At 37.5% G+C, this 27,893-nt stretch overlaps 2 protein-coding genes across 3 annotated transcripts in view; one reads left to right on the top strand and one right to left on the bottom strand.

The window, feature by feature from the left end:
• Window positions 1-22,918, top strand: TRMT13 (tRNA methyltransferase 13 homolog). The gene is made up of 11 exons (XM_021690072.2): window positions 1-218; window positions 3,247-3,293; window positions 3,382-3,448; window positions 8,375-8,437; window positions 8,622-8,691; window positions 8,846-8,952; window positions 9,296-9,463; window positions 11,363-11,435; window positions 16,741-16,815; window positions 20,101-20,533; window positions 21,056-22,918. The coding sequence occupies exons 1-11, from the start codon at window positions 72-74 to the stop codon at window positions 21,249-21,251; spliced, it is 1,446 nt and encodes a 481-aa protein (XP_021545747.1). The 5' UTR covers window positions 1-71; the 3' UTR covers window positions 21,252-22,918.
• Window positions 21,475-27,893, bottom strand: part of LRRC39 (leucine rich repeat containing 39) — a 15,049-nt gene continuing 8,630 nt past the window's right edge. The window contains exons 5-8 of one of the 2 annotated variants that reach the window (XM_021690070.1): window positions 26,402-26,547; window positions 25,536-25,688; window positions 24,538-24,677; window positions 21,475-21,530 (exon numbers count right to left, since the gene is read on the bottom strand). In XM_021690070.1, coding sequence (XP_021545745.1) covers window positions 21,475-21,530; window positions 24,538-24,677; window positions 25,536-25,688; window positions 26,402-26,547 — 495 coding nt within the window. Of the gene's footprint in view, window positions 21,531-21,839; window positions 21,862-24,530; window positions 24,678-25,535; window positions 25,689-26,401; window positions 26,548-27,893 lie in introns of those variants that run through there. The other variant, XM_021690071.1, reaches the window with a different exon arrangement.

Genomic DNA, 27,893 nt, shown 5'->3' on the forward strand with positions numbered 1-27,893 from the left:
GGGACCCAAGGGGAGCAGAGAACTTTTCTTCTCTTCACCAGATGCTTTCCACCTCAAACGAAGCCTGAATTATGGCGGCTTCTGCGCCGGCCCCGCACACGACTGACTTTCCGGCTGGGGGTCGGTGCAGTTACTACGTGGAAAAGAAGAAGCGGTTCTGCAGGATGGTGGTGGCGGCAGGGAAAAGATTCTGTGGGGAACACGCTGGAGCCGCGGAGGTCTGGTATTGCCCTACCCTGTGGAGAGTTGGAAATAAGTTTCTTGGTCCGGCAACTCCCCTTTGACAGATTTCTGCTTCTGTTCCCTGGATTTTCCAGCTTTTCCTGTACTAAGCGCAGCCCTGCCCTCCCTAGGGAACGATGATGAGCCGTAGCGAAGTGCAGTGTTTCTCGCACTAAATAGAGCGCCAGCAGTGACCCGTTTATTTTGATACTAACTCATGGTAATGGTAGACCTAAGTTTTACTCCAGACTACCGCCTCATACTCCGCCCAGCCTCCCCCTTCCCGATGAGAAAAGGTAGTTTAGAAAGAATAGTGATCAAAGATCCCAAGGTTTCACTAATTGTGTTGATTGTTTTGTGAATAATAAGAAACTTTTAAAAAATTTTATTTAGACGTGCAACTCTTTAACTATAGAGAACAACATGGTTACCAGAGTGGGGAGGGAGGGACTGGGTGAAATAGGTGTTGGGGATTAAGGAGTGCTCGTGTGATGAGCACGGAGTGATTAAAAACTTAAAAAAAAAAAATTTAGAGTACAGTCTTTTGAAAGCAACTTGTAACTGCTGAAAGGAGGAAGGAAAGATTTAAAATCATGTGAGAATTGACTTTCCTTTTAAAATTGAAAACAGGAGGCGTACAATTTTGTTTGAGAATACTGTTTGAGAATACGTATAATTGTACTGTCAATATAGAGTTGACCCTTGGGACGCCTGGGTGGCACAGTCGGTTAAGCGTCTGCCTTGGGCGGGGGTCATGGTCCCAGGGTCCTGGGATTGAGCCCCCCATTGGGCTCTCTGCTCCTTGGGGAGCCTGCTTCTCTCTCTCCCTCTGCCTCTCTCCCAGCTTGTGCGCTCTCTCTCGCTCTCGCTCTCAAGTAAATCTTTAATAATAAAAATACATACAGTTGACCCTTGACCACATGTTTACATGGATTTCATAAACACAGCACAGTACTATGAATGTATTTTCCTTAAGACTTTCTTAACACTTTAGCTTTATTGTAAGAATATAGTGTGTAATACATACAACAAAAAATATACATTAATCAGCTGTTTATGTTAGCAATAAGTCTTCAGGTCAACGGTAGACTATTAGTTAAGTCAAAAAGTTTTTATTTATTATTTATTTAAAAAAATTTTTTTTATTAGAGCAGGAGCAGGGGGGAGAGGGAGAAGCAGGCTCCCCGCTGAGCAGGGAGCCCGACTGGGGGCTCATCCCAGGACCCTGGGGTCATGACCTGAGCCGAAGGCAGACGCTTAACCAACTGAGCCACCCAGGTGCCCCATCAAAAAGTTTTTAAATCTCGGGGCGCTTGGGTGGCTCAGTCGTTAAGCGTCTGCCTTCGGCTCAGGTCATGGTCCCAGGGTCCTGGGATCAGCCCCGCATAGGGCTCCCTGCTTGGCGGGAAGCCTGCTTCTCCCTCTCCCACTCCCCCTGCTTGTGTTCCCTTTTTTCGCTGTGTCTCTCTGTCAAATAAATAAATAAAAATTTTTTAAAAAGTTTTTAAATCTCATTTTTTGTGAAGTCAAAAGTTATTTGCCGAGGAGAGTGTGGCTGCCCCTACCCCCCCTTCAAGAGTCAACTGTATATTTTTGTGTATGTGTATTTCTTTGGGATATATATGATAGAAAAATAAAACTAAAAATGAGGAGCAGAATGCTTGTAGAAGAGGAACCTGTTTAGTCAGTTTTAGAAACCAAATAGGCAAGCACCTGGTGCTTTCATGCTTTTTCCATGTCCAGTATTATTTACATTATTTCCTTAGATGTTTTATCCTGGGCAATTATCCAGTACAGATCAGCCCCGAGACCTCCTTCATCTGCTACTGCCCATCATAGCCATAACTCTACTTCATATTTTGATAAACTGATAACTTGCCTAGAGTGAAGTATACAGAAACAAATATATACTTGTTTTGGAATGTGGGAGACCTGTGTCTTATGGTGAGAACTCTCTGAAGTATACCTACAGTTGTATTGAGTGGTTTTGAGGGGACCAGCAAACATTTCTTGATCAAAAAATGAGATTTATAAAATAACTAAATAAATAAAATTTTTAAAAGTGAGATTTATGGTAGGAGAAAGTTTTGTTCTCACTCTAAGACCTTATACTTGACCTTAGCGAAACATCTCAGAGATGAATGCAGTTGGTGACAGTGGTAGAATATGCCTAGTTCCTTACAAGCTGATCAGTATTCCTGGAGAGGAAGAAATGTTGTTATTGGTCCCTTGAAGAAAGATTGCAGAACATCAAGGGAAACACTTTATATGGCACGATTTGGTTTTCAACTGTGGGTGTCCTACTGAATCTGTGATTTATGATCTAATTGGGTGTTATGCTTCCATCTTTTTTTTTTTTTTTTTTTTTTTTTTAAGATTTTATTTATTTATTTGACAGAAAGAGACACAGCGAGAGAGGGAGCACAAGCAGGGGGAGTGGGAGAGGGAGAAGCAGGCTTCCCGCAGAGCAGGGAGCCCGACGCGGGGCTCGATCCCAGGACCCTGGGATCATGACCTGAGCCGAAGGCAGACGCTTAACGACTGAGCCACCCAGGCGCCCCTATGCTTCCATCTTTTTGTCTTAAGTATCATATATAGCTGAGACCACTTGTACACATTTTTACCTGCTGGTTCTTAACTGAGGGTGATTTTGCCCCCCAAGAGACACTGTAAAATATTATTTTAAAATAATATTATTATAAAATAATAGTGCAAATTATAGTCGATGCTATCATAGATTAGAAATTCCATATGTAGGCCTTCTCTACAACCTATTTGAAGCTATAAACCCTTGTTGTCCAAAGCATTTTTGCTCGTATATACAAAAACCAGCTACTTTGGAGATTTTTGTTGTTAAACTCTATGACCTTATTGTACCAATGTTTTACTAATGTCCTTTTAAGGTTTCCTTACCTTGTTTTGGGAATGCATAAACTTATGATTACACTGACATTATATCTAGTATCTGTAAGCAATGAACTTGATATTTTTCATCCAAGTCAATATATCATCTTTCTTTATTAGGAAGAAAATGCTCGGAAAAGAATTCTCTGTCCTTTAGATCCAAAACAGTAAGTATGGGTCAGTTAAGGGTTTTTCTATGCTAGAAAGAATAATTATCACAGGTCTTACTTTAAATAATTTTCTCTTTAAATTTAGCACAGTATATGAAGATCAACTAGCAAAGCATTTGAAAAAATGTAACTCAAGAGAGAAGCCAAAACCTGTAAGTGTTTGATCAGTAAAACTGAAAGGTGAAATGTGTGGTATGTAATGCTTATATATACTTAGTTGATTACAAATGTGAATACTTAACAAGACCCTAGCCTCAGAAGGCTTGAATGTGGTAAATGCATTTGAGTATATTTATAGGATGTCAGACCGTGAATCCACTTATAACCCTAATTCAGAGAATAGAATTTTATGCAACAAGTGTATTGTTTAGAGAGTAATTTCACAATTTATTCAAAATATTTACTGAGTGCTTACTAAATTTATTTCAATAAAATACGGTCCCAGCCTTCAAGGAGTTTATTTGAAACTGGTAAGTTAACTTGTAAATAATGGATCTTAATAAGTTCAATGAAAGAAGTAACTACACATGTCATAAGAGCGTGTACTTGTATAAAAATTAAAATTATATCCAAGTGGTCAAGAAAAGCTTCCCAGAGGGAGTAACACTTGAACTCAGTCTTGATTTGGCAAAGAAAAGGAAGAAGAGTCCTTGTAGGTGAGAAGAACTATATTCACAAAGGCAGAAACTGGGAAACCACATTGAGTCTTTCAAAGAACTCGGACTTTATTCTGAAAGATATGGGGAACCCCTGAAAGATTTTAAGCTAAAGAACGGTGTGGTCAGATTTACCTCTTAAAAAACTTTCTCTCAGAGCAGTGTGGGAAGATGGCGTGGAATTAGAAGGACTAGTTAGGGGCTGTTGCTGAAATCCAGGTGGGACATGATAAGAGACTAAATGAAAGAGAATGGAAAGGTTAGGGAATAAATACAAGAATTATTTAGGTAGCAGAATCAAAACGTGATGACTAAAAGCGGAGAGTTGGATATGTGAGTCTGCAAGTCAGTAGAGTGGTTAGTTTGGAAGTCAAATACATACAAGTCACAGGTAAAGCCTTGGATTTTTAAGTTACCCAGGGTAAGAGATTGGAAGGGTGGGGGAGGAACTTGTTTATTCAATAAATACTGAGCACTTATGCCAGACATCGTACCAAGCACCCTGCCTATAAGAACATTACAGTCTTGGGAGAGATAAAAAATACAGTATTATGTGTTTAAAATTGATTAAATACAGAGTGCTATGAAAGAAGAAAGGAGGAGAACCTAACCCTTTTTTGGAGAAATAGGGGATGAGAGAGATGGGGAAGGAGTCAGGGAGGCTTCTCTGAAGGAGTGTCATACAATGAGACCTACGGGTCAGAGGAGAATCAGCTAAGGGCGCCTAGGTGGCTCAGTTGGTTAAGTGTCCGACTCAATTTCAGCTCAGATCATGATCGCGTGGTTATGAGATCAAGCCACGAGTCGGTCTCCACACTGGGCATGGAGCCTGCTTAAAATTCTCTCACTCCCCTTCTGCCCCCCCCTTTAAAAAGGGGGGAGGGGCGGTGGGAGGAGAATCAGCCAGACAAGCGGGAAAAAAACACATATGTAAGTACCTAGAAGTGAGAGAGTTGATAGCTTTATCTGGGACTGGGCATTGCACATGATTGGTGTATAGAATATAAGGGGAGAGCTGAGTGAAGATGAGATAAGACATAGCCACAGAATAGAGTATGAGACTCTAGGTGACACTGACATCAAAGGCTGAGCTGCTCTTATCCTCAGTGGGCTTTTGGCATTTCAAGTGGGATAGTCATGTCCTGTGTATTTCTTTTTTTTTTTTTAACATTAAATGAACATTTTAATATCAGCAAGAACATCTAGATTACAAAAGCGGGTAGCATTGGCCACTAGGTAGCCACTTATTCTTTCATGTAGCAATTGATGTGACATTAATTTATATATATGCATAGTAGCTTCATTTAGTGTTCCTTACTCATGTAACATTAAACATTAAATACCTATATATTTTAGGTATTGAGGATCAACTGAAAACAAAAGAATTTTGTGGAGTTTACGTCCATGGAGAGAGAACCAAAAAGTCAAATAAATATATGTATAATGTCAGGTGATTAAAAAGAAAAGACATTAAAAAGAATACTTTGCCATATATCTCTAGATTTCATAAGATTTTGTTGGATAGCAACCAGCCCTAATTAAAACAAAATTTTTTAAAGTGAGTTTCTTTCTTACATTATATGTTATCTGTGGGCCATTATGGGTCAGCTTCAGCTCTGGGTTTGTGTCTTCATTCTGGGATTCAGGCCAGATTATGTGGGTTTTATGACCAATTTTGGAGATTTGGGCTTTTATTTCAAGAGAGGAAGCATGTCCTGTGTATTTCAAAGGATCCCTGGATTTAGTATTCCGGGCCTCTGAGCAGCAAATAGCAAAGGCACTTGTGAGGAATATGAAGGATCTGAAGTGTAATCTTATTTTCAAGCTAACAAATTAGCCTGCCACAGGTTTGTGGCTGCTGGCAGAAGAGACTCCTAGGTCAGAGACAAAGGACTTCATTACTCACTGCTTAGCAAGTAATATGGGCTTCTTGCCTGCATCGATTCCCCTTGTTCCTTAAGGTCCATGGAGTCAATAGGGCCTAGGTGAATGCTGCACAATTTTGTGCATAGCTTATGTCACAGCTGAAGAACCCCAAGTTTAGGAAATACATTTCTTTTAAAATGAGCAGTAAAGGGGCACCTGGGTGGCTCAGTCGGGTGAGCATCTGGCTCTTGGTTTCAGCTCAGGTCATGATCTCATGGGTCATGAGATCCGAGCCCCACATTGGGCTCTGTGCTCAGAGGGGAGTCTGCTTGAGGATTCTCTCCCTCTATCCCAGCCCCCACTCACATGCATGCTCTTTCTCTATCTCTCAAATAAATGAATCTTTAAATAAATAATAGGGGCTCCTGGGTGGCTCAGTCAGTTAAGGGTCCGACTCTTGATTTCGGCTCAGGTCATCATGATCTCAGGATCATGAGATCGAGCCCCACGTCAGGCTCCGTGGTCAGTGCAGAGTCTGCTTAAGATTCTTTCCCCTCCTCCCTCCCCCCTTCCTCCCCCTCAACTCCTCCCCCCTTGTGCATGCATGCTCTTTCTATCTCTAAAATAAATAAATAAATAAATAAAATCTTTTAAAAAATAATAAAATGGGTAGTAAGGAAACCTGCCTGACCTCTGTTCCATAAGTAGACATTTCTTTATTATTATACTGTACAGGCCTGATCTGCTCTGGGAGACACTATTTCTGTCTTCCAAGACTGCTTCGTATACAAATGTCCTTGATAAGAGAGTCTGTAACAAAGGTTGTCAGTGTGTCTTGCTTCTAACACTTGCAGAAAATTGAGAGACCCATGGAGAATTGTCTCCCAATAGCACCTCTCAGTCATTTTGACAATAAAGTAGCCCCATACATTTCCAAATGCCTTCCAATTGAGAACCAGCTTAGGTCAAATGACATAAGCTTAACAGGAAGTATTTTTACATTAAGAGCTGTAGAAGAAAAAAGATGACCACCCCAGATAGCCCCTTAGTAAAAAGAAAGAATGTTGCCTTTACTTTCAAGTATGCATGGAGATTAGCTAATTTACCTAAGTGCCAGGTTTTAGTTAAGGCAAAGAGGTGGAATACATGTTCTGGGAAAAGTTTGAGAGAAGAGGTGAATTTATTAAAAATGGAATACCCCGCGGGGGCACCTGGGTGGCTCAGTCGGTTAAGCATGTGACTCTTGGTTTTGGCTCAGGTCATGATCTCATGGGTCGTGAGATCAAGCCACGAGTCTGGCTCCATGTTCAGTGGGGAGTCTCTTTGAAGATTCTCCCCCTCTGCCCCTCCCCCACTCAACTCTCACTCTCTTTCTAAAATAAATAAATCTTTTAAAAATTCTGCATACCAAATGAAAGTAAATTGGTGATAAGTTTCTCCAGTATAGTTTTCACATTTAAAAATTTAGTCTACAACACAACTTACCTGGAGCACTCTTGGCAACCATTTTAAACTAAGAGTACATCAAATTATAATAGTTGTAGCTAATTTTCTATCATAGTTTTGCCAGTCATCCAACAGAACATTATAATACCTGCTGTCTTCACCTGTTCCGCTTAATCATCAGTTTCCTTATTCATATAAGTAAAGGCAGCAACATGCAGTCCACATGTTACCTTTCTGCATAACAAAAGCCCATTAGTATGCATAAGGTCCCAGGAGTAGATTTGCTTTTAGAACAGGGTTTGTAGAAATAGTATTATTTTATTCTTCTATATCTACATGGTCCAATGTGGTAACCACTAGCCATGTGTAACTATTTAAATTTGAACTAATTAAAATGAAATTGAAAATCCAATTCCTCAGTCACACTAGCAGAATTTCAAAACTAGTGGTTACCATGTTCTCCAGGGAAGATATGGAATATTTCCATCATTGCAGAAGGTTCTGTTGGACAGTGCTGATCTAGATATTTATGTTGAATCTTTCTCTCTGAAGATACACTAGAAAGATCTTACTATGTTAATATAAACAACATAGTGTCATAGTACATTTCTATTTTTTATTTTAATCAGAATTTTAAAATAGAAGAAATCAGACCTAAACCATTATAATATCGTATCTTATCTCTATTTTTGGTCATGCTGCCTGTCTGATAAACAGCCATGTGTAGTTGGTACTTTGTGGTTTTTACTGTAACACCGTAAGCAAAACTGACAGAGTCCTAAGTCTATGCTATAGGCAGGTAAAAACGTTAATAAAAATTATAAACAAATTTCTTTAGACTATAAATGTTTATTCAAATAACTCACTAGAATATATGATTCATGAACATAGAGATTTTTGTCTTTTCTGTTCTCTACTGTGGTGAGTCCTCAGCACTAAAACAAATTAAGGACCACAGTAGGTGCTCAGTAATTATTTAATTTATAAATGGGAGAAAGGGAGGATGGTGGGTACAGAGCATGGGAAGAAGGGAAGAACCAGTTTTTCACCTTAATTTTTGTGAGCTCTTCACATTAATAACAGTATTGTTGTGGTTTTGTTTTTATTAAGGACTTCTTTATTCAAGATATTAACGCAGGCTTAAAAGATGGAACAGAAATACCTGAACAGTTAGTAAGTACTTAATATTTAATTTTTATTTAAAAGGTGTCTGTGAACTATTTCTGTGAATAAGCTGTGTTCCAATTTTTGTTAGAATAAATTAATTGTTTTAAATTTAGAATACATTTTCCTAAGAATCCTTATTATTAGTGATGGTTAGTTCCCAGACAAGCTGATGCCCCACTTTTGTATATAGGTTCCAATTTCTTCTCTCTCTGAAGAGCAGTTGGAAAACTTAATTAAGAAATTGAGGAAAGCAAGTGAAGGTAAGTGTGCCTACAGTTGTAAGTTAAAATTTTTAGAATAATTAGGTGCCACATGAGTGATACAAGTGTGGTTAACAAGATGTTGCTACCATTGTTCAGAGCCCCACGGTTTCATGTTTGGTTGCTTAAGCTATTGTGCTTATATTTGGCACAGGTTTGAACTCTACACTTAAAGATCAAATTATGTCCCATCCAGCATTGCATGATGCCCTTAATGACCCTAAAAATGGTGATTCTGCAACCAAACACCTGAAACAGCAGGTATGTTTAGGCCATAGTAACTATACTAAAATTGCCCTTTTTTCATTTGTCAAAAGCTAACATTCTTTCTAAATATAGTTCTTAGATTTTGTTTAGTTTATCTTACGGGGAACAGAATCTTTCCATTTCAAAAAGTATGTGTAAACATATATTAAAAACTTTTGGCATGGATATGGTTCTGAGTATTGTGTGTTAGAAATTTCAAAGCAAGGGAAAAAATTTAAAGCCAAACAAAAATTATCAATGTGCACATGCTGCCTTCTGTAGAAATTACCTTGCTATTTTCCCATTCAAGCCAAATGTGTTCGCTCTAGTTTATAAAATAATCTTGTGAAGTTTGCAGGCTTCTATTTTAGGTAACATTGAAAAATTAAAGTTACTTGGTCCAAGAAGATGCTTTGTCGAGTTTGGAGCAGGAAAGGGAAAATTATCTCATTGGGTTGATATTGCATTAAAAGATGCTGAGAAAGTTCACTTCATCCTAGTAGAAAAGGTGACCACGAGATTCAAGGTAAGTGAAATCATGGCAGTGTATTAGTAACCAAACTTTGTTTGCACTTTTCTTGTTAAAAATAGAATGATACTCAGAAACATGTCTCTTAAAATTATTTTTTGGTGTTGATTTGATATGGCTTTTTATTCTAATTATATTGATAAACTGAAGATAAATTTTTTAATCTAAATTTTAATAGCCCATTGAGCTGAGTTCTTAAAATTATTTGCAGAGACAAGAAAATATGTGGAAAGGGCCAAGCTCAAGCTAGGAGTTAAAAGTCTTGGGTTCTAACCTGCCTGTGCCACCTACTAACTATTCATTCAGTAAATATTTATTGAGCGTACCATTAGGTACCATGACAGACATTGGGTAGATAAAGTCAAGACAAGGTCCCTATGCTCTATTACTGATATTTAGAAAGGAGAGACAGGCAAATTAATGATTATAGAAAAGTATCAAAGTATGAAAAAAATCTGCACAGAGTACAGTATGGTTTCAAAAGAGGGAGTGACATGTTTTATTGCAGGGAAAGGATGCAAATGGCTACATCGAAAAGGTGATGCCTGAATTCTATCTTGAAAGGAGAACTGGTGTTTTCTAGATAGAGGATTTGAGGAACAGTGTAACCAAATACCTGAAACAACAGGGAAACATGGAAACACTTCTGTGTGATGGGAATGCATGGTCCCAAGTAGAGTTCACTGGTGAGGAGATGGGAGAGCGTGGCTAGACTGGAAGGTGTCCTGTTTCATGCCAAGGGAAGGAGTTTGACTTTATCCTGCTACATGCTGGGGATTCCATGGACCAAGATTTAGTTCTTGTCTTTGAGAAGCTTATATCTAGTGGGGCAGACTTAGGAGTATTTTGGTTCCATATGCTAAGTCTCTTATGATAATGGTAAGTACCAGAAGCCATAGGAGCATGAAGATAGAACACCAACCTCAGTGTAGTGTGGGCCAGGGAAGGTTTCCTGGTGGAAGTGACAGCTGAGAGGAGATTGAAAGAATATGTAAGAGTTGCTGAAGAAAATCAAAAGGCTTTTGAAAAGTTCACCCTAGCAGTACCATTAAAGCTCTATCAGAGGAGTCTGAAACTTGAAGTAGGGAAATTAATAACAAGATAATTATTATCCAGTAATCCACATAAGAAATGGGCCAGAGCTAAGGCTGTTGCATTGGGGATGGAGAGGAGGGAAGGAGTATGAGAAACGCTAAGATTTTGGAAGCAAGGAGGCTCAGTGATTTATTAGTCATTAAGAATGAGAGAGGAGTTATTTCAGGTGACACTTTATGGCTTTAAGTGACTGGTGGTACATTTTATCTGAGATAGGGAATATAGAAGGAGGAAGAGGAAGAATAGTTTTGGGGGGGAGCAATGATGAGTTCATTTTTGAATGAGTTTGCAGTTGAAGTAGAGCTTTCTAGTTCACGGCTAGTTATGTGTCTGGTGCTCATCAAAAATATCTGGGCCACAGTGTCGATTTGTAAGTCAAAGGCACATGGACATAGATCAGAATGGTGGTTGTGATCTTTCAGAGAGAGTAAGAAGAATGATAGAATATACCAAAAATAGTATATTAGGGGCTAACAAAGGCAAAGGAGCTGGCAAATAATCTTAGGTTAGTCACTTAACATCTGTTAAGTTTCCTGTTGTTAGTCACTTAACAACAGGAAATAATTATACATAATAATTTATAAAATTTTCAAGCCTTTTAAAAATGTATGATATTGTTATTTTGGAGTTTTCATCAAAGAATATACAATCTTAAATTTTTTAACTAGTGATTCTGTTTTTTAAGTATTAAAAAATAAGGTGGGAAATTAATTCCTCTGAATTTTGAAAATAGAAATCTTTTTTTAATTTCATAAAGTAAACATAAAAAACTATTGTTATGACAGTGTTCTGTTTGTGCAGGTAGATGGCAAACACAGAAAGAAAAATTCAGTATTCGAGAGACTTCAAATTGATATTCAACATTTGTGTTTGAGTAAGTTGTATAACTTTCGGTTGCCCTATCATAAATCATAGAAGTTTCAAATTCTGAGGGTTGCTTAGAAACCCAGTCATGCAGAACAGTGTTTCAGGGAAAACAAATCAAAATTAATGCACTGTTACTAAAGAATGTTATATCTAACATCTGATTAAGTGTAAATTGAATTAGGGTTGGAACTTTTTAAAAATGAGGTTTCAGTGTCAATTAGAAATGGAAGTGTCATATTAGGAAAGAGTTTAAAAGTTTTGATAATATGTCCCTACATTATTTCTTTGTCCTTTTTAATTATGAGTCTGTGCAGGGGTGCCTGGGTGACTCAGTCAGTTGAGTGTCCAACTCTTGATTTTGACTTTTATCATGATTTCAGGGCTGTGAAATCGAGCCCTGGCTTCAGGCTCCATGTTTAACATGGAGCCTGCTTAAGATTCTCTCTCTCCCTCTCCTTCTCCCCCCACCCCAAAAAGGCTAGTGCCTTCTGCCTATAATTAACATGACTTTACCTAAACTGTTAAAGAAATGAGATAGTTCTTTGTCCAGCTGATGGTAAAACATACTTCCTAGAGTTTTAAATTGTACCAATATAATTCATCTCTGTGGAAGTCACATTTCATACACACACACTCCCTTCAGTCATACTCTTTGTGCCTTTTCTGTACCTTTTTATAGTTTTTCATAATTAATACAAACATATCCTAGTAACTTCCATCCACTAATTAATACAGCTTTGTGAAGCAACCCAGCATTTATATTATATATATATTGCTGTATTTAAAACTATTTAACTGAGGGGGTGCCTGGGTGGCTCAGTCAGTTAAGTGCCTGCCTTCGGCTCAGGTCATGGTCTCAGGGTCCTGGGATCGAGCACCGCATTGGGCTCCCTGCTCAGCAGGGAGCCTGCTTCTCTCTCTCTCCCTCTGCCTGCCTGCCTGCCCTTCTGCTTGCTTGTGATCTCTCTCTGTCAAATAAATAAATAAAATCTTAAAAAAAACCAACAACTATTTAACTGAATATATTACTTCTCTGACATTGAAAATCCTAGACACGTTTTTACGGTATGTGTTGAATTCTTATTAAGCATACTGAAAAGTTGCCTACCATATTTATTAAATAGTTTCTAGATCACTCTTCTGGGCCCACCATGTGCCCCCATTCCCTATTTTTAAACCAAAATAAGAAAGATAAGAGAGAAAGGAGCAAATATCTACAATCTAGTTCAATACTGCCCTTTTAGAATTAATTGGAAATTACATTAATTGGAAAATCTTTTCCTGCTAAGCAGTGACTAACTAAAAATATAGCCACCAGTGAAAATGTGAATTTTAATCTCCTGACCTCCATACTTCAGTTTTTTCTTAATATTTAAAATAAAAGACTTACTTAATGACATACTGAGAGTGCGTAAAGGTAGTTTTGAAATGAGGAGAAGGTGACATTTATTTAAAGGACTTCTCTTCCTTTCTGGGTGGCAGGGTTAGAATTGACTACTCATCATTTTAGGGGAAGAAAAAGAATAGGAAGTATCTATTGAATGAGTTTACTGCAGACATCCCCATCCCCTTTCTTTTTTCCTTGTTTTTTGTTTTTCTTTTTTGGGCTTTTATTAAAGTTAGATTTGTGTGTTTAAGAGTCAAATAATTCTACAAGTTCTCAAGTTGTTTTAAAAACAGCACCAGCCACTTCCTCCCTGCCATGTTTCTCTCTTCGGAGCCAACCACATTTACCTCTTATAGGTGAATTTTGTTTTTGCTGCCTGCCCCCCTTTTTTTTCCCCAAGCATTTTCTACCGGTTTTTCCCAATGGAAGATGAAGATTTTCTACCCCTGCCCTGCCTCAAGTGCAGACACTTCCCATTCCTCATCTTTCTAATATGTGTTAAATGATTAAATCATCATTTTTGATCACTGGACCATGTAGTAAATTACTTTTTCCTGTATAATTTTTTGTTTGCTAAATTAATAATTTATAATTTTATTTACTTGGTCTTTTAAAAATGTATTTGTCGTAATGCATTCATCAAGTATTCTGTTAGTTTCTGTCTTCCTGAAAAATTCTCCCCTGTATGCTTCAGACATGTTCCAATCAAGACTGGACTTCTCCCCTGTATGCTTCAGACATGTTCCTGGGGCACAGTGATCAACATAAAACTCTCTTCAGTCTCATCCTGGGGATTTTCTTCACTCTCCTGAGTGGGAATTTCTTTTTCCACATCTTTTCCCGTATCTTCCTCTGTTGATACACTCTTTTTGGGCAGACCACCTAGTCCTATAGCTTCCTAAGAAACAACGCATTACAGATAAATTTGAGACCTTGCATCATCCAAAAACATCTTTTATTTTACACTTGACTTGGCTGGGTATTTGTATTTCTAGGTTGAAAATCATTTTCCTTTAGAATTCTGAAAGTTCTATTCCACTAGTATTGTTTAAAAGTTCAGTGCTATTCTGAATCTTGATCCCTTGTACTGGATCTGCTTTTTTCTTGAAATGTATACAGGCTTCTCTGTCCTTAGTGTTTTAAATTTTCAGTGATATGCCTTCATATGGTTATATTTTTACCCATTTTGCCTGACTTATTTATAGCAGTGGTTTCAGTGGAGGCCACTTTGTCCCCCAGGGCACATTGGCAATGTCTGAGACATTTTTGGTTGTCATAGCAGGGGGCATGCTGCTAGCATTTAATGGATACAGGCCAGAGAGCCTGCTAGACCAGAGGCCTGCTAAAGATCCTATACGGTATAGTAGAGCTCCCCACAACAAAATTATTGGGGCCAAAAAGTCAATAATACCAAGGGTGAGAAATCCTGATTTAGAGATTCTAGTGTTCTTAGCTTTCTGGGAAATTGCCTTGCATTCTTTCTTTCATAATTTTCTCTGTTCCACTTTCTCTTTTCTCCTTTTCTGGAAGAATTCTTATGATTTAATTATTAGACCTACTGGGATGGTTTTCTACTTCTCTTGACTTCTCTGTGTTACGTCTTTTGGTCTTTTTTCTATACTTTCTAAAATTTCCCCAACTTAATTTCTTCTCTCATCGTTTTAATTTCTTTTTTTTTTTTTAAGATTTTATTTATTTATTCATGAGAGACAGAGAGAGAGAGAGAGGCAGAGGCAGAGGGAGAAGCAGGGTCCCCGAGGAGCAGGGAGCCCGATGCGGGACTCGATCCCAGGACGCTGGGATCATGACCTGAGCCGAAGGCAGACGCTTAACCGACTGAGCCACCCAGGCGTCCCACTCATAGTTTTAATTTCTAAGATGTTTTTCTCTGAATTTACCTTTATTGTTATATCTTGTTCTTTTTTTTCTTTAAGTTTTTATTTATTTATTTGACAGAGAGACACAGCTAGAGAGGGAACACAAGCAGGGGGAGTGGGATAGGGAGAAACAGGGAGCCCGATGTGGGGCTCGATCCCAGGACCCTGGGATCATGACCTGAGCCAAAGACAGACGCTTAACAACTGAGCCATCCAGGCGCCCCGTATCTTGTTCTTTTTTATAATTATAATATCTTTCTGAGGATATTAATAATAGTTTTTTTGGAATTATTCTCCCTTCGTAATCTGTTTTCACCAATTTGTTCTTTTCCATTTGTTTTGGTCTCTTGACTTAGAGGCTGTCCTCAAACATCTGGTGCTCCTTTTGGTGTGTTCTTAGGATTGAGGGACTCAGAGCTCTGAGTCCTTAGGTGGAGTTGTTGACTCTGAACTCCACTTTGTGGTGATCTGCCTAAGGTGTGATCTTTCCTCTTGGGCAGATCAGATTCCACAGAGAAGACTCTTCTTATCGCCTACCTAGAGAGTAAAGGTCTGATTACAAACATCTTGGGACCTGGACCCAGTGGGGAACAAAAGCTAGGGAAATTAGTATGCACATTCACTGACTTCTGCTGTTTTACCATACTTCAACTTTGAACTTCCTGTTGTCCCTCAATCCACTGTCCTCCTGTTCTACTTGCTCCAGAGAATTAGTCTAGTCTTCCACCACGTGGGAAACAGGTAGTCACCAAGGTGGGGATCTGACTATTTAAACAGACTTTCCACCAGTACTCTCTATTGTAGCTACTCAGTTCTACTACCTGATCCCCCCAATTCTTGAGCCTTTTGAAGATTTGTGGAATAAATTTGGTTGAGTCACAGCCTTTCCCACTTTTGTCTCCTTTTGTCCTCTCTCAGATCTTGTGAGTTTATACCTTTTTAAAAATCCTTCTATCCTCATGTTGGTGGAAGTTTTAGGAGGGAGTAAACTAGATATTTGCATTTAATCTACCATCATTTCCCAGAAGTTCCTCTGCTCTATTTTCTAAGCCCAAAGAAAAAGGAGAGAGGAAATGAGGTAATTTTCAAGCATAAAGCAGAAGGGCTTTCTTAGACATCCTTTCCCTTCACCCTAATTGATGGTGAGTTTCTTGAACTACCTTAATTTAAACTTCTATATTCCCTGACAGAGGCAAACTGTTCCACTTGGTTCCATTTTCTCCTGGCATGTAATATACTAACATTTGAAAGCAAGCAACAGAAAAGTTGAAATACTTACTAAGTACTTCCATTGGACTGTTCACTGTGCTAGATGCTGTAGCTGGATTTGTAGGAGGAAGCATACTTTTCATTTCAGAATCTTACAAAAAAGAAAATAAATAAGGGTGGGATGGAGGCCATAACTGTGATACAATGCATTACCTTGTGGACTTTTTTTTTTTTTTTTTACCTTTTAAGGACTGTTATGAATGTTTTCTTTTTTTCAAAACAATGTGAAAAGCTAAGATAATATCTTTTTTTTGAATATCAAGATACAGTAAAAACTATAGTTAATTGTAATACTGAATATAGTATTTTATAATATATATTGGTTATGTTATTAATATATGTTTATCATATGTATTTTTTGTTCAAAATAAATCTTCTAGCAGGGAAAGCTTTGAGTTCTTTTATCAATGAGTTAATAATATTTAGCAGAATAGGCTTATACAGGGGCAAGTCCTGAGTCAGAATAGAAGAAATAACATTGGCCTAAGAGTCAAGAAACTTTAACTCAGAAAGAGAGTCCCCCCTAGGGGCGAGAGGGAAAGAAAAGGGAAAAAAAGAAGAAAGAAACCTGAATTTTAATTCTGGCTGGTCAGCAGCCCTCTATGTTGCTTATCAGGTCATTACATCTGTGAGTCTCTTATTCCGCAGTTATAAAGTGAGAAATTTTTGTTTTAGTCTCTCTCGGCCCTTAAATTCAAAGATTTAAATTAGTTCTGTCTTTTTGTTAATGTCTTATCTCACAGGAGAGCTAACTTGGTTCTCATTTCCTTTTATTTCAGATAAGATTCCTTTGCTAAGCAAAGAAAAACTACCTGTGGTAGGAATTGGAAAGCATCTGTGTGGTGTGGCAACAGGTATGTAAACATACTAATAATGTCTAGATGAACACATTTTTAGCTTAACATGGTACCAATCTTTGAAATAGTCTCTTGAGTAGTTTATATCATCTATGCTTACAACTGATTAATCTTTATCATAGCACTGGCCCTGTGTTAGATCAGATATATAGTTTTTTTATCTGCTTATTTTGGCCATTTTGCAGGATGAATTAAGAGTGTTATGTGTAGGGGCACCTGGGTGGCTCAGTTGGTTAAGCAACTGCCTTTAGCTCAGGTCATGATCCTGGAGTCCCGGGATCGAGTCCCACATCGGGCTCCCTGCTCAGCAGGGAGTCTGCTGCTCCCTCTGACCCTCCCCCCCCCTCTCGTGCTCTCTCTCTCAAGTAAATAGATAAAATCTTCAAAAAAAAAAAAAAAAAAAGAGTGTTATGTGTAAATACTGAGTCATATGAGACTAAAAGCTTTTTGGGTTATATTTCAACCAAAAAGGAAACAAATCCTTTATGGAAACTCTATGATTTTACCCCAAAAGCTACTGATTTTTTCAAGAAGTTGCGTGGGAAGGACTCTGAAACCTCTCCCACTAGAAGATGATTACGTACCAGGATTCTGAGGAAAATGAAAAAAGAAATGTCAGATAAAAAAACCTAAGATGGGGGCGCCTGGGTGGCTCAGTCGTTAAGCGTCTGCCTTCGGCTCAGGTCATGATCTCAGGGTCCTGGGATTGAGCCCTGCATAGGGCTCCCTGCTCGGCGGGAAGCCTGCTTCTCCCTCTCCCACTCCCCCCGCTTGTGTTCCCTCTCTCACTGTGTCTCTCTCTGTCAAATAAATAAATAAAAAATCTTAAAAAAAAAAATACCTAAGATGTCTTATCTTAGCACGTCCATCTGTCAGGTGTAGCATGGTAAGGTAGAAAGAGCATGGGCTTTGAAATTGGATAGTCCGGAATTCAGCTGTGCTGTGTAACCTTGGCAAATTACTTAACCTTTCTGAGCTTTGGTTATCTCATCTGTAAAACAGGGATAACATAATTTACCAGGTTACATGTAAGTGTCTAGCACATATTAGTGCACAGTGAATGTTAACTATTGTTACATCTTCCTGGCTCCTATTGGTTTCATCATCTCCCATACAGGGAACTCGGAGCCTCCATAGACATTATTCAGTTTGGCTGGGAAATGGCTTTGAGTATTGTATATTTATGTTGTCCTTCATAGTTTTTAAGATGACATTCATGTACCTTATCTCATTTGACCCTCATAAGAGCCTTCTGGCATAAGCCAGTTCTGTCCTGGGGAGGGGAAAAAAGCACACTCATTTACTCTTACCTCTCTGACCCAAGTTTCTCAGAAGTGTAATCTATATTGGCTGTTTTTCATTGTTCCACACACTTTCCCCTCTTGATTCACTGTGTGAATTCTCCCTTCATCACTCTATTGTTATCTTACTGAAAAATCTCTGCTGCAGTTGCTTGCCCCTTTTTTTTAAATTAAGTAACCTCTACACCCAAAGTGGGGCTTGAACTCAGGACTCCGAGGTCAAGAGTTGCACACTCTTCAGCTTGAGCCAGCCAGGCACTCCAGTTGCTTGCCCTTCTTGAAATTCAGTTTCCTTCTCTATTGTGACATTCTTCTTTCCTGGTTCTTCTACATCTATGCCCTTTCTCTCATGGTCTCCTTCCACTACCTGTTCTTTAATTACTAATATTTAGACCCCTTGGCTACACAGCTAATATGTCTTTCCCTTTAAAACTTTGCAGTAGTTCCTAATACTTACAGCGTAAAGTCCAAGCTCTTTACCAGGAGGACCGGCTGTCAGTCTGGCCTGTGCTTTCCAGCCTTTGCCGCTTCCTGCCTGCAGCTCTGCTGGTCAGCAAACTGAAACCCTGTGTACTTTTCCCATGTACTATACCCTGTCAGTTTCTAATTTTCTTAGTGTTTATCATAATTGCATCCGCATAGCTACCTTACGGTATTTTAATTATTTTTTATTATATAATTCTAATTCTCCCACTTTGCTGTGAATTTGTTGAGCACAGGGGAGTGTGCTAACACTTTGGTTGGCATATAATAGAAACAGTAAGCATTTGAGCGAATGAATGAATGATCTTGACCACCAATTTGCTGTGTTTCCTGGTCCCTTTCTTTGGTATGTCACGTTGTCCTTTAAGTTCTTTGTAAAAGGAGGGGTTAAAATAGATTGTTAAAGCTCCTTCTGATTCTAAAATTACTTCATTCTTTTAATAATTTTTCTGGTTATTCATGTTTCTGAAAATCATTTACTTAAGTCAAATATAAATAAAACTGACTGAATATATTTTGTCAGAAAACAATAGCTTATGAAATAGTAGATTAGCTATTCCTTTCTCCCAGTGTTTATTGACTTCAACTCATATATTGAATTAAATTTACTAGTGAAATATTAAGTCATTTAATAGTCACTGGTGACATCTTAGGGTAATAAAATTTTAAAATATATATGTTTTTGATTGACTAGGCACAGCATGCTGGTCTAATCAGATAGGAAATACCATTTTTACAGTATATATTTGGGGTCTTCCAAATATTGTCAACCATAGAGCAGTCTTCACTGGGAAATAGTCATAGTCATCAAAAAATCTACTTGTTTAGCTTTTAAGTTTAAATTTTTCTTTTTAATGTGGAGTACATCCACCTCGAAGTTTATGTGTATAATCATCGTTACATTTGCAAAGCTTGCACGTGAAAGGCATTCAGTAACTAATTGCTGAATGAATGCATAAATACTGTAAGCCTGCTCAGTGAGGCCTACTTCCCACAGAATGACTCCCTCTTATCAGCTCTTCAGCTCATCAGGATTTGCTGTGAACATCATATGTTTCAGGACTGACGCCTAACATCAGTCTAAGCAGATGCCTTTCCCCTCTATTCTTTCTTTTCTTTGGGTTTCTTAAACTCAAAACTTCCCTGGCATGTAAGTGTAGATCAATGATTTTTTTCTATACAAGTCCTTTCCTCAGCTAGAGTAGGAGAAATGAGAGCCAAGTTGAGTAGTTGGACTAAAGTTTTTACAGACTGTAGACCTTAAGCTTCAGCCAGTTGTTTGGGGAAGTAGAATAAATCATTAGAGAAAATGAGATGCTAATGAGAAAACAGCAAATATGAACAAAATTGATAATTCATGGAAGAGTTATTACAAGTATAAAGCTAAGCAGGTTTTTGTTGTTGGGATTTTAGAAACCATACTGCTGAATAAATGTAAAAAAATACTTATTTTTAAAGATGATGTGGTTTGGGGGGGGCCACATAATTGTGTTTGCAGATCTTGCATTACGATGTTTGGTTGAAACCTATGCTGCCAGTTGTGAGGAAAGGAATGAAGAACCTTTAGCCAAACGCATAAAGAATGATAAAACAGAGAAAGAAATTAACACTTTGGCCAAGGAAGGAAATGAGAAAAATGTCCCAGAGAAGTGGAGCCCTGTGGCTGGCATTGTTATTGCACTCTGTTGTCACCACAGGTGTGATTGGAGACATTATGTGGGCAAAGAGTATTTCAGGGCTCTAGGCCTTGGAGCAGTGGAATTCCACTACTTCCAGCGAATGAGTAGTTGGGCGACTTGTGGGATGCGAAAAACATCTTTGGAAGCCTCCAATCTTACCACAAAGAGAAAAGATAAGCAGAATGGTGACAGTGAAGAGCATGATGACGGGGGATGCAGAATCACGGATGAAAGCACCGAGAGTGTCCCTGGGTAAGTGACTACTTGGAAATGCACGACACCGGGGCAGAAATGTTTTGTTATTGCTGGACTTTCTTTTTAGATAAATGTCCCCAAAAATCTGTCCATGAACATGCATTTTACCATCCAATTTTAGAATACATTGAAATACACTTTTATTGTGGCAAAAATAAAACATATCTTGGAAGCATGGGACATAGCACCTAGTATATTGCAGGTTAGTTAGGAACTTATCAATAAATAGAAGTGGGGCGCCTGGGTGGCTCAGTCCGTTAAGCGACTGCCTTCGGCTCAGGTCACGATCCTGGAGTCCCGGGATCGAGTCCCGCGTCGGGCTCCCTGCTCGGCGGGGAGTCTGCTTCTCCCTCTGACCCTCCCCCTCTCATGCTCTCTGTCTCTCATTGTGTCTCTCGCAAATAAATAAAATATTTTTAAAAAATAAATAAATAAATAAATAAATAAATAGAAGTGACTAAAATAATTTTTTGTAAACTTTTACAAATTTTAACGATGTTTTGTGATTATTCGGTTTAGGTTCCTTACTGTTGAAGAAAAGAAGAAAATAGGGCATCTTTGTAAATTGCTGATTGACCAAGGCCGAGTCGAGTATTTACAGCAGAAAGGATTCAGTCCTGCTTTACAGTATTATACAGATCCTCTGGTATCTTTGGAAAATGTATTGTTAACTGCTTTACCAAATCATTCTTCATCACCAGAAACAACTGCTTAATGGAAAAGAAATTGTGAACATCTGTCTTCCACCAAAAAAAATTTTTTTAATTGTATTTTTATATTCATAAAATATACTTTACGTAGCAGAGATATGAACTTTAAAAAATGTTGTGGCCTCATTGAACTTCGGTTATAGCTTTGGTTTTACTTAGAAGTCCAAATGTTAGCAAATTCACCAAATTCTCAAAGTAATTCTCTTCAGCAGGGCATCTTGAGTTATATTATCCATCAGTATTTATAGAGATTGGTAAAGTAGTTGAACAGTTGACTTGGTTATCTGAAACACACATAACACATCAATACACAACTAGCACATTAGCTTTCTTATTTGTATTAATTTTGGAAATTTATTTAGTACTTTTTACTTCTCAAGTTCAAGATGTATGATCAGTTGTCCATTTGTAACAAAGGCAAGTCTGAGAACTTGGCTTATATATGGATTTTTTTTGGCCCATTCCAATCTGGAAAGGATAATCTATTGTGATTTGTTTCTCCTAATGCAAAGAAATTCAGAGATGTTCATAATCAATTAATGAATTCACCTTCAGATTTCCAGAGCCATACATGTATTTATGTATTTCTGAATTTATCCATGACAAACAGCAAAAGTGAAGAGATAGTTTTCAAGGGAAATGAACTGTTTCACTTCATTTTTTTAATTGAATAATTATCTAGTTCGAACTTCCAAAAAGATAACTTATAAGCCTCATTCACAAATTAAATTGAAATTTGCAAATAACTTCTGAAGTTAATTAGGTATCATATCTTTTAAAAGGACATTTTTGTACATATAAGCACAACTATAAGTATATTCTCCCCTGTTTGAGAAAATAATTTGGAATAAAATGGAAATTAGATAATGAAACCAAAACCACCTCACACTTAGGCCTTATTTAACTCATAAGCAGTTTCTATGCACAAGCAAATATTAATCCAAACATATGGTAAGGACTGTTAACTGTCTTCATGTTATCCTTCATTTATTTCTGTCTTTATTTGTAAAAATTGTCTTAATCATTGGTACCTTTGCCAAGACAAAGATCAGAATTAATAATTTTAGGTACTATAATGATATTCTTAGGTAACTTTTTTATCCTATAAATAGATCTATGAGTACATGAATTATAAAATAGAAGCCTAGCCCATTTTTAGTTCCTGCTTTTGTGCTTTAATCTCCTGTGTTTTATGAGACTGCGTAGGTTCAGATCCTGCCCTACCACCTTAGTGTATGACCTTGGCCACTACTTAATCTCTTTGTGCCTCGATTCCCCTTTTTAAAATGAGGATGATGAAGATAATAATAATACTACCTACCTCACAAGGTTTTGTAACAAATGAGATAACACATGTAAAATGCTTAAAACAGCTCCAAGCACAGTGTAAGTACTCAATAAATACGTTAATAATTCTAATTCACAAATCTATTTTTAATGACAATAGGCAAACTTGGTTTAATTATCTCTGCTTAAGTTGTAACCTTTTTTCTCTTTTTATAAGTTCCATGTCAAATATTATTAAAGTAAGGTAGTTTGATTATTTCTAAAGTTAATTACTCATGCTGCCCAATCAAGAGAACATAAATAAAGGGTAATATACATCATTCAATAATTTCCGTGATTTTACTGGGTCAGGCAATGCTAATTGGTGTCATACAATCTGTTTTGCATCATTCAACAATTTATGCCCAGGAATAAAAAATATTCTACAACAGGCATAATCTCAACTATGTTTCACAAAACATACACATACACGCAATAGTTATACTGATAATAGTCCTGTGCCCATTTAGCTTCATGATGTTTCTGACAATGGTACCAAGTATTTTATGGGCGGATAAGCTTACCCTTCAACAAGGAATAGGTCAAGATTCTTGTTTTCCCCAACCTTGTTTACTTCCCTTAAGATATCATAAAAAAGTAACTGTGTGGGATATGTATATTGCTATTCCTTGACCTGCCAAATTTTATAGGGACAGCAAACCCCTTCTTGAACTTTCAAATTCACCTACACAACTACCTCTTCCCACATGTCCCACAACTATGTCAAATTTCCTTATCTTCCACTTCTACCACCTCATCTCAGCATCACCATCCATCCGGTTGCTCTAACCAAAAACAGATTAATCTTAGTCCTCTCATTTCCCATCATTCAATCACCAATTCTATCTACTACCTGTTTTTTATGTATTTATACCCTGAACTAGGCCCCAAACTAACTTTACTTGTCGTCCTCCAATCTATTTTCCATGCTATTGTTTCTGTGACTTGCTACCACAGATTAGATGACCATTTCCTAATATCTGCCACTGGATGTTGGTAAAAATGATTCCTTCTAGCTAAAACACTGCCATTTGTTTGCTTGGATTATACTCATTCTCCAAAGCAGCTATCTTAGAAGATAAATTAAATCTGACCTTTTGATTCAAAAACTCTTCATGTTTTAGTGCATTATAAAATGATTTCTATTACTATACTATTGTTTCATTGTTTTTCTTAATAGAATTGTCTCTTTGGCCTCTTATAATCTTGGTTTAAGTTAAAGGCTTTCCTTTACTGAAAAAGTGGTTTAATTCTTAATTGAGACTGAGTGATTGAAATCTATATATCAAAACCTCACATTTTAACTATTGGTTAAAAATCTGTTCTCTTAATATTTTTCATTCCTAGGCAAAATATTGTGTTGCTATTTGTGGATTATAGAAAAAGAGGAAATGACAGGGAAGGTAGTGTTCATGAGTACACTGAAATATATGACAAACTGATAGAATGAGGTAGTGAAGCTTTAAGAATCACATCTTCAGGGGCACCTGGGTGGCTCAGATGGTTAAGTGTCTGCCTTCGGCTCAGGTCATGATCTCAAGGTCTTGGGATTAAGCCCCGTGTCAGGCTCCCTGCTCAGTGGGAACTCTGCTTCTCCCTCTCCCTCTCCCCCGCCCCCCCCACCCAGCCCCCAGCTTGTGCTCGCTCGCTCTCAAATGAATAAATAAAATCTTTTTAAAAAATCACATCTTTCTTCCCTTGGTTGTGCTTCAGGTACTTGGCCAAAGAAATTTATTTCCTGTCACCACTTGAAAAACTTTCAGTATCTTCACAATTTCTCTCTAAGCCTTTATCAAAATTGTGAACAGATTGGAATTTCACTCTTTTTTTCCTCCAACAATATTGACCAAAAGACAAAATTTGACAGAAAAGGTAAGATGGAATGAGAAATCTATAAAGGAATCTATATATATACACACATTCCTCTACCAAATATTTGACATGTGTTATATAAAAATGCCATACCTGCTCTTCTCCGGGACTCCTGTATATATGCATGCATAAACTGAAGGCCAAATAATTCCCGTTCCTCTTCTTCATCTATGCTTTCACTGGGAGGAAGTGTTACTTCCAGTTTCAATGGGTTGTCTCTGAAGTTGACAAACCTAGCAGTTCACCAAAAAACAATATTTTTATAGATGCCATAGAAGTGTACATTTCTTTTTCTGAGGAAAGATCAAATGATAATACACTAAATTACTTTTTTTTTAAACTGGTTTCAATAACATTTTGGTGAAATGTAGTAAATCCTAAGAATCTTTTAAGTTTCTTTTCCAGAAGAAAAAAAACACTAGTTTTAGACAACTCATTTTCAAAGCTTATAGAAGCAACTATTAGTCCCTAGCATGTATTTAATATGGTGAAGTTTCTGCATATTTTATAGACTTGTGTCTTATACATCACTGTACCTTCATCAAGTACAGGACTCAGCAGTTGCTGAATAGGTGAATGAATGATTTTGTTATGGAAGTTGTGGGATTTGATGTGAATTCTCTTACATTCTCTGTCAGGAAATTAAATTTTGGAAGGAACACTTGAGGGAGTTCTGAGAGTAATTAACTTAGTAAAAAGTTGTATTTATTCTATCTGTAACATAATTGCCTGTGTCCACTGTAGTCATTTAGAAGGAAAATAAGCACTATTTTTATGCCTTTGGTTTTTATTTGTAGATGAGGTTTGTTAGCAGTTCCAAAGACGATTTTCATAAAAATGTCACCAACTGAGGGCATTCCTGAAAGCCCATAATCCCGGTATGGCTTTTGTTTCAAGAATTCTTTCTTGAATAATTTTGGCCAGTATTATATGAATCCTACTTATAAATTATAGAATTGCAAAGTTGGAAAAATTTTTAAATGTATTCATTCATATGAATGAGAACTCAAATCCATTAATAACAATTTCTCTATATTACCTTGTTCTGCAGCCAGAAAGGAACATGTCAGTTTTGTGTCTACAACTTTTACCTCAGATTGGTCATCTCTTCCATGCACACTGGAATATCTTGCAGTTTATTGTTGCTGAGTACAAGAGTACCCAGATTTTTCATATTGCTGATTGTTTCTGGCAAGCACGTTATTTCATTCCGTTGCAGCCATAATGTATGTAGACTCTGCATTCTGATGAATTAAAAGATTTCTGTGATTAATCATACATAATATGAAAACCCTGGTTCTTATTAACCTAAAATGAAACAAATGTCATCTTTCATAACATCTCCTTTAACCAGTGTACCAGTTGAGTTAACCGACTTCACGTTCCCTGATTATTAGGGAAACTGCATTGGAGGGTTAATCCCTACAGTACACTTCTCAGCATGTAGTAGTAGAAAGGAAACCAACATATTTTAGAATTCTTCACTATTCTCATAGGAGTTCTTAAAGAACAGCTATAAATGTTATCTAGTCTGAACTAGAGTGTTAGGAGAAAAATAAGAAACTATGAGTATGCCTATTTGGGTAAGACAAGTATGCATAATGGTTAACAGCATGGACTGTGGGCCAGGCTGCCTAGGTTCACACTTAACACTGTGATCTTGAGCAATTTACATCTCTACATTAGTTTTCATCCATTTGTAAAGCCCACAGAGGGCCTGGCATGCACAAAGTAATGTTGTTACTGTGTGGCATATTCGTGTCAGCATGTTGAAGTCAGAGAGCCAGTTTTTCTCTCCCAAAGCCCTTATACTTAAGTAAATGAAAATATTGTTAAAAAGTAGCATATTTAGTACCTCATGGGTCTCTTGTGATTGATTATGCTTGGGGTCCCCTTTGTTATTTATGATGGATGACTTCAACACATCTGTTAATAGCACAGAAAATTATATATTTACCTTTCTATGGTATCAGGAAGTTGTGCAAGTCTGTTGCTCCCCATGTCGAGCCATTCAAGAGCAGGCATGTTCAACACAGCCAGAGGGATTGTAGTAAAATTGTTCATACTCAAATCAAGGTGCGTAAGCTTTAACAAATTGCTGAGCTGAAAAGGCAAGCAAGCTTTTTCAAAATGGATGTCCACAATGTAAACTCTTAGAACACTCACATTAGTAGCGCTTTTTCACATCAAGGAATGTTCACATTATGCTTGGGCTTTTTTTTAGTCATCGTCCACAATAACTTTGAAATAAAAATAAAGCTAAATAACCTCCAGAGAAATGAAAAACTTATAGAAAGCTCATCTATTCAAAGAAAATTGATCTTCCAAATACCCAAGTTCCAGCACTTATAGAACCTGCTTGTGTTTGCTTGTATTTTCCTTTCATCCTGCATTTGAGATTTATATGGGAAAACCCAAACTTCAAAATAATACTTCTCTTTATTGAACCTTCTTTTTTGTGCCTGATATTTTACATATGCTATCTCAGTCATAGCATTTACTGTTTGGTAATTCTATTTTCTCAATGAAAACATCAATAAAAGTTTATTAAGAATGATATCCCAACACCAGTGTGCTCAGCTTAAGAAAGAAAATGTATTCAGGGGCACCTGGGTGGCTTAGTCGGCTAAGCGATTTGGTTTTGGCTCAGGTCCTGATCTCATGGGTGGTGAGATGTCCACCCCACCCCACCCCTGCCGTCGGGCTCCACACTCAGCAGGGAGTCTGCTTGGGATTCTCTCCCTCTGCCCCTTCCTCCACTCACTCTGTCTCTCAAATAAATAAATCTTAAAAAAAAAAAAAAAAAAAAAATATATATATATATATATATATATATTGCTATGACTGCCTCCTATGTGTTCCTCCCTTCTTCCTTTCCAGAGGGAACCCCTCTCCTGAATTTGGTATTTATTATTCCTGTGCATGTTTTCTTGTTTTCATTACTATACATAAATACATGTTTTTAAATATTTCTCTGTAATTACTATTATATGTTTTCATAAACAAAATTTAGTATTTTTATTTGGGGGCGCCTGGGTGGTTCAGTTGGTTAAGCAACTGCCTTCGGCTCAGGTCATGATCTTGGAGTCCCAGGATTGAGTCCCACATCGGGCTCCCTGCTCAGCGAGGAGCCTGCTTCTCCCTCTGACCCTACCCCCTCTCATGTACTCGCTCTCATTCTCGCTCTCTCAAATAAATAAATAAATCTTTAAAAAAAAATAGATATAAATGTAGAAACTATGTTTTACTTGCAAGAGCAACAATTGGTGACATATTTACTGGTGTGGGAAAAAAAGTGATATTCTCACCAAAAATAGTGGAGAATGGGAGAAAGGAATAGTCTATTTTGTTTTGAGTTTTAATTATGTTTCTTAACTTTCATCTTGCAAAGTCAATACCTTGGAAATTTTCTTTGCTGATTGTAAGATCATTAAATATGTTTGAAGGAT

Source organism: Neomonachus schauinslandi, chromosome 4 (genome assembly GCF_002201575.2).
Source record: "Neomonachus schauinslandi chromosome 4, ASM220157v2, whole genome shotgun sequence".
NCBI classification, from domain to species: domain Eukaryota; kingdom Metazoa; phylum Chordata; class Mammalia; order Carnivora; family Phocidae; genus Neomonachus; species Neomonachus schauinslandi.